We start from the raw sequence: 7,655 nt of genomic DNA on the forward strand, positions 1-7,655 counted from the left end.
CAACTTTGAAACCTGCCTTGCAATAGATTTATTGTTATGTAAAATAATATTTTGTTATAGTTCAAATAAATGTAAACTTTATTACTTTTATTTGCTACCTGAGCAATGTTAGTCATAATAATGGTTGTAAATATCTTTAAGATAATTATATATTGTTAAAATTACTTGTCGCAAATAACCTACCAATTTACATTTATTTTCCATCAATAAAGTAATTAGGTTAGAAAAACATGCCCCTACTCAATTTATTTACACGCTAAATGCTTTTAGAACCTACTCATTTGGGGCTGGGGATGTAGCTTATTTCATAGATTGTCTGGCATTGATGAAGATCTGGGTTCAGTTTCTATCACCACATAAACAGAGCCTGGCACTAGTATAATGCTGGCACAAGAAGGATGAGGCAGAAAGATGGGATGCTCAGTGTCAAACTCAGTTACACAGCATATAAGTAAGCCATTTGCTCATAAATTAACAGCCTAAATTTTTTTTCTGACTGTAACTCTTGATATTTATGATATACTGATACATGAGAATTCATTCTGTTATAAACTGACCTTTTTAGAAAAAAAATGTTTTAAGAAAAAATTTTAAAATACCAGTGACATTATATATAAATATATAAAAATATACAAAAAATAAATAACATGAATGGGAAACTGAAATAAAGAAGTACCTTGTAACATAGGTATATTGATATTATAGATGAATTTTTTAAGGGGTCAGCTTATAGCTACAAAATAAGAGGAATGTTAAAGATATTGAAGTTGAAGGAATTATAAGACATGGAAAAAGAAATAGCATATGACAATTGCTAGAACTCAGTAGCAATAGAGACATACAGAAAACATCTAAAAGATGCTTATGAAGTAATGTCATATGATAGAGATGGTTGAAAGTAGCTAGTGAAAGAGAAGTTTTCAGAGATAGAGTCATCATATAAAATACAAATAATTACAACATGAAAAAGTAAGTAGAGGAAGATATAATTAAAATGAGATGAACATGGTTACTGTGGGATGGTCTGTATGTCAAATGTGTTGCTGATTGGTCAATAAATAAATCACTGATTGGCCATTGGCTAGGCAGGAAGTATAGGCGGGACAAGGAGGAGAATAGAGCTGGGAAGTGGAAGGCTGGGGGAGAGAGACTGCCAGCCGCCATCAGGACAAGGAAGATGTAAAGTACCGGTAAGCCACAAGCCACGTGGCAAGGTATAGATTAATAGAAATGGATTAATTTAAGCTGTAAGAACAGTTAGCAAGAAGCCTGCCACGGCCATACAGTTTGTAACCAATATAAGTCTCTGTGTTTACTTGATCGGGTTTGAGCGGCTTGGGACTGGCGGGTGAGAGAGATTTGTCCTGACTGTGGGCCAGGCAGGAAAACTCCAGCTACAAATGGCGTCCAACGTGGTGGCAAGAGTTTCCACCTAAAACCTGAGAAAAAAGATTCTAAAACGGAGCTAAAAACAGCTTCCTAATTGTCTCTCTCAAATGAGCGGCAGCTGCCGGTTTGAGCTACTGGCGGGTTGCTGGCGTGCGCGCTCGACCTGCAGTATGGCGGGAATGAGGCCTCTGCAAGTGGCACATTAAGCTACATTGTGGATTTAGCCTTTGCTAGTACAAAACAAAAAAAGAGGTTTCTGGGCTACACGCTGCTTGGATAAAAGCATAGACCCACGATAGCTCCCAGAGCTGGTGGTAAAGTACCACGCCAAGTTGGGAAGCTGAGGTGGGCGGAGCCAGCAGCCACAGTTGCTGCAGCTTAAAGCAATAGATTCACAATAAGACAGATTCAGATGTAATAGTTTAAAATGTGTGTAAAATATACGTAGGCTTGAAAGAGACAAAAAAAGGTGATATATACAGTATAGAAACAAATACATGGTTTTAAAAAATAAAGTCTTTAAAGAGACAGTAAAATTAATATAAAAAATAAGCCACGTAGAGATGACTATTACACAGAGAGTCTGGATTATGTTGTCTTTGGGATTCTTAACTACAGAGAGATATTTGATTGTAAAGGAAGCTGAGTTAAACCAGTATGTATATTTTAAAGATACTTTGACTTCAAAATTTGGATGTAAGGATATGTTGCTTTGGAAAAGAGTCTCTTTTGTTTCCACAGAAAGCAAGAGGCTATGGATTTGTTCCAGAGTAAGATACATCAGGTTTGACCAGCCAAGACCCCCTGAAAGGTCTCCGATGACACCATGGCCCAGATGATCCAACATCCAGAACCGTTTCAAGACAACTGGCTCAGATGATACAGCCTCACGGACTACTCCATGATCCTAAAATTTTCTTTGTTTCCCCAGAAGATACAGCGCCCCCCTCCAGCAGGAAGTAGTAAGAGAAGCTACGCCCAAATTCCCAAATATACCAAGCTGACTTTGGAGATGTGTAAAGGTTAAAACCTTCCTTTTTAAGAAAAGAAAAGGGGAAGTACTGTGGGATGGTCTGTATGTCAAATGTGTTGCTGATTGGTCAATAAATAAATCACTGATTGGCCATTGGCTAGGCAGGAAGTATAGGCGGGACAAGGAGGAGAATAGAGCTGGGAAGTGGAAGGCTGGGGGAGAGAGACTGCCAGCCGCCATCAGGACAAGGAAGATGTAAAGTACCGGTAAGCCACAAGCCACGTGGCAAGGTATAGATTAATAGAAATGGATTAATTTAAGCTGTAAGAACAGTTAGCAAGAAGCCTGCCACAGCCATACAGTTTGTAACCAATATAAGTCTCTGTGTTTACTTGATCGGGTTTGAGCGGCTTGGGACTGGCGGGTGAGAGAGATTTGTCCTGACTGTGGGCCAGGCAGGAAAACTCCAGCTACACATGGTTTCAGAAGAAAAAAATCATGGAAATATCTGTATACTTACTGCATAAAAAGGAGTAGGTGCTAGGTACACAATTATTTACAGCTTAAATATTATATTTTGAAAACCAAAAGGTATTGCTAAGTTGATAGAGAAGTAGAGATAAAGATAGAGATATAGAAATAGGAGAGACAGAGACAAAAAAAGAGATGAAAAGTGCAGGTTAATCAATGATAGACCTGGTGAAAAAAATGAGCATTTTTTTTCCAATTTTCCTTGAATAAGGTCTTCAAAAGCCACCACCATATTTTCACAAAATCTGGATTAGTTTGACCTTAATCTCTTAATTAAATGTGTATTTGCTTATGTACATTATAAATACAATTTAGTGTTTTTCGTTCACATTACAACTTCAGGAAATATTCATAGCAGCAAAGCTCTCAAGTGTAGACACAAAACAAAGAAAATTGATAACACAAGTGGTGATACCAGCAACTGCCAAGACCAAGTTGTATTAAAGCAGGACACTCACTACGGAAAACATTGTGGAAGAAAATCCCTCATGCTTGGGTTAGAGAGATGGCTCACAGACTAAGAAGTACTTGTTGGTCTTGCAGGGGATCAGGTAAGATTCTCAAGGTCCCCAGCACCTACATGGTGTCTAACAACCTTCTGCAACTCCATTTCCCAAGGCTCTATTGCCTTTTCTACCCTTCATGGATACTGCATGCGTGTGCGGCACAGACAAACACACTGACAAAACATCCATGCACATAAAGGATAAAATAAATAAATCGGTTGTTTAAATCCCTCATACTTAATCTATTAGAAAGTAACCAGGACTGCATTTGTAAAATATATTATTGAGAAAAATTAAAACATTTATTAAAGAAATAACATGATGATACTCAATCATTGTTTAACTATTAACATCATGTGAGCAATGCTGGGACAAAAGACAAAATAATTACAAATTTGTTTAAAATGAGCTAAGAACAAATGGATGGGTGGAAAATGTGAGCAACCTCTGTAGGCTATGACCAATTCCTTTAATTATATTTAAATAATTGGATTGGTCCATGGAAACCAAAATATACTTGTGTGTGAGTTGACATTTACCATATGAATTGATACATCACAGTCTAAACTCAAATTCACACAAGAGAATAAAAATTTTCATCAAAAATATTTACATTTACAAAATATAACAAGTTGTCCCTCTGCTCAAGCACTTCATCTGATAAGTAATATATATATAATATATATATATATAAATTAAAGTCTGTATATGTAAATACACACACACACACACACACACACATATATATATATATATATATATATATATATATATATATATATATATATACAGTATACCACACACACACACACACACACACACACACACACACACACACAAACTTTAATTTTTTATTTTTGCAATAACATTTTCTTCACACGGTCATAGATTTGCTTGGTTCTCACCCCATATATGACAGGATTGAGCATTGGCGGCACTACAACATAAAGGTTGGCCAGAAGTATATGTATATAGCGAGGCACATTTCGACCAAAGCGGTGTGTCATGAAAGAAAAGAGAGCCGGTGTGTAGAAGGCAAGAATGACACAGACATGAGAACCACAAGTGCTGAGGGACTTGATTCGGGCTTCCCGAGAAGGGAGACGGAAAACAGCACGGAGTATGTGTACATAAGAAAGCACAATGGCTATAATGTCAAAAACCAGGATTGAAATAGCACCCAGACCATAGATTATATTGACCTTAATACTGGCACAAGCCAGGCGAGCGAGACCCATGTGTTCACAGTAGGTGTGGGGAATGACATGATTCCCACAGAAGGGCAACCGTAGTATGAGAAATACAAATGGAATAACAGAAAGAAATGATCTCACTAGCACCCCCAGACCAATCATGGAAACAACTTTGTTGGTGAGGATGGTGCTATACCGAAGTGGGTTGCAGATGGCCACATAGCGGTCATAAGCCATCGCCAAGAGGACTGCTGACTCCATACCTGTGAAGTTGTGGATAAAAAACATCTGGGTGAGACAGGCACCAAAGAGTATTACCCTGAAACTAAACCAGAAGATACCAAGCATCTTTGGTATAGTCGCTGTTGAGAGGCCCAAGTCAACTGTAGCTAACATGGCCAGAAAGTAGAACATGGGCTGGTGGAGGCTGCTCTCAGTCTTAATCACCAACAAGATAGTAAAGTTCCCAAGGAGAGCAATCAGGTACACAGCACAGAAAGGGAAGCCAATCCAGATGTGGAAAGACTCTAGTCCTGGGATCCCCAGCAATAGGAAGGAGGAAGGGTGAAACTGGGTGTCGTTGGGAAGAACCATCCTGCTAGACACCACCTAAGTCCATGGTCCCAAGGAATAAACATTCATCAGTCTTCAGGGTTGCAGGTCAAAATCTGTGGAGATAGATACCTAATGCAAAAACATTGTACTAACTGTATGTGTTCTGTGCTTTATAAACACACAATTCAAAACATCTAAGAGTAAGTTTTTTAATTAATTTATTTTATATTCTGATCAAAATTTCCCTTCTCTCCTCTCCTCCCATTCCTTTCCTTCCCCCCACTCCAGTCTGCCCCCGATCAACTCCTCCTCTGTTTCTATTCAGAAAAGGGAGGGCCCCCCCATGGGTATGGATGAAATATGGTATATCAATTTGCAGTTAGACTAAGCACCTTACCTTATATTAAGGCCTGGCAAGGTGACCCAGTATGAGGAATAGGGTCTCAAATGCCAGCAAATGAGTAAGAGACAGAGTCTCACAAGAAGACAAGAAAACCACAGAATCAACTAACCTGGGCTCATAGGGACCCCCAGACTGAACCAACAACCAGGGAGCCTGCATGGGACTGACCTAGGCCTTCTGCATGTATGTGACAGTTGTGTAGCTAAGAGTAAATTTTTGATGGCTGACAGAATCATGCCATGAATTGAGATAAAAGTAGCAGTAATATATTAATCTTAGTGCCTTTCTTCTCTATTAATTTGTGTTGGCTTTGTCATTGATGTTGTGGTAAAGGTTTGGTTTAGCAAACACCTGTTATATATTCTCTATCATCATGGCCAACAGAATTTTTTTCCACTTTGACAAGAAAGGTTCTCTACTAGGCATCATTTTCTCAAGCTGTTAAAAAAGATATTGTGTTGTCAATATATTTTTTGAAATGTAGTCTCAACTCTTAAAAATTATTTAAAAGCTTAGAATTGACTCTTTGTCAGTACATGTTTATTATAATTTCAAAATTATGGTGTAATATAGTCAAAGTAACAGCATCAACCACCCCTATTGAGGTACTGTCTACCATGTGAAATGTTATATCAAAACATGTACAAATAACATAATCCTTATAAACATTTACAGACAACATACACATTCTTACCTTTTACAAAGGGAATGAACTTCAATATTTCAGATTCTTCAAATGCTCAATGTGTCTATAGTTTTCATCTAGGGGAAACAAAGGAAAGTAGTTAATTAAAATAGAGAAAAAAAAGGAAATGATAATCTCTGCCTTGATTGTATCATATTACAAAGCTCCCCAGAAATGTGTATATTCATATACATATTTTAAATTCATGTCTATTCATTCATGTAGATATCAGTATATTTTCTCTAACTTCAAGACAACTAAGATTTTAAGAGTCATCCAAAATATGTCAAACACATTTCAAAGAATAGATACAAAGAAAAAAATGTATTCGGTATAATTAGTAGCCATGTTACTTTTTCAGTTGCCCAAGACTACCTGTTGTTTTCTATTTTCATGTGCCTTACTTAAGACATTACTAGGAAATGTTTTCAAAGCATTCTATCATTTATTATGCTGATGGCTTCACAGTAACCATCAGCATAATAAATGTAACATTTAAAAGTAACCCTTGTTCACGTGTATCCTTCAAGATTGCAGAGGAACAAAACAATTCTAATCAAGACCTCTGTATCAGAATAAGAAAGGGGGTTTTATCTAGAAGACACTGATGAGCAATAAGCAAATGGTGTGGGTGGGGGGATGACTCAGTATGATACGGGTGAGGAAAAGGGGGGCTCCTCACCTGAAAAGCAAACATTTCAATAGAAGGAAAGTCAGGGACAAGGGATATTTATTTTATGGAACATAAATAAATTTCTACTAGAAGAGTGTATTTTTTCCCATAAGGCTGTCCTTACGATGGGATAAAGCACACATTTCAAAAGATATTGCATAGGGGCTAAAGCAGGATTCTGCCACTGAAGTTGAAATTTACTTTTTTTATTATCTATTTATAAAACAATGGTGTGTTATTTTATAAAATAAAACTTTCTGTGCTTCTAAATCACCCTTGTGACAAAACAAGACAGCTAATAGTCTTTGAACGCTGTTTTTCCCTTTTCCCAGTGTACCCATTTGTAATAGAATTTCAGTAAATAAGAAAATAGCTTCTTCTACTCTGTGTAGTGCCCATGATTTATTTAAATTTAAATTTAATTGTAAAAGATACATAAAAGTTTAGATCATAAAAATAATTGGAATACTGATAATTTAAAGAAAAATAGAATGAAGAAAATTACATCTCAATGCAAAAATGTATATTCTATGGTGTAATGGTGTCTGAGAAGTTGATTAAATAGACAAATTACTGAATATACATAATTTTAAGACATACACAGAATGGTGAGGTTGAACAGCTATCTCAAATTTCTAGTTCAGTGACCTAACCAGGTAGAAAATCTGAACAACAGTGTCCTCCTTTGTCCTTATACATCTTTTAAAAAGTACAGTTGATATTATTCCCCAATGTGTTTAAGAACAA

At 36.8% G+C, this 7,655-nt stretch overlaps 1 protein-coding gene across 1 annotated transcript; it reads right to left on the reverse strand.

The window, feature by feature from the left end:
- Positions 1-4,250: 4,250 nt before the first annotated feature.
- LOC128125395 (olfactory receptor 52E2-like) lies at positions 4,251-5,192 on the reverse strand. The gene has a single exon (XM_052762776.1). The coding sequence runs from the start codon at positions 5,184-5,186 to the stop codon at positions 4,251-4,253; it is 936 nt and encodes a 311-aa protein (XP_052618736.1). The 5' UTR covers positions 5,187-5,192.
- Positions 5,193-7,655: the final 2,463 nt, after the last annotated feature.

The sequence above is a fragment of the Peromyscus californicus genome, unplaced genomic scaffold, assembly GCF_007827085.1.
Source record: "Peromyscus californicus insignis strain IS unplaced genomic scaffold, ASM782708v3 Scaffold_4__1_contigs__length_199733344, whole genome shotgun sequence".
NCBI classification, from domain to species: Eukaryota; Metazoa; Chordata; class Mammalia; order Rodentia; family Cricetidae; genus Peromyscus; species Peromyscus californicus.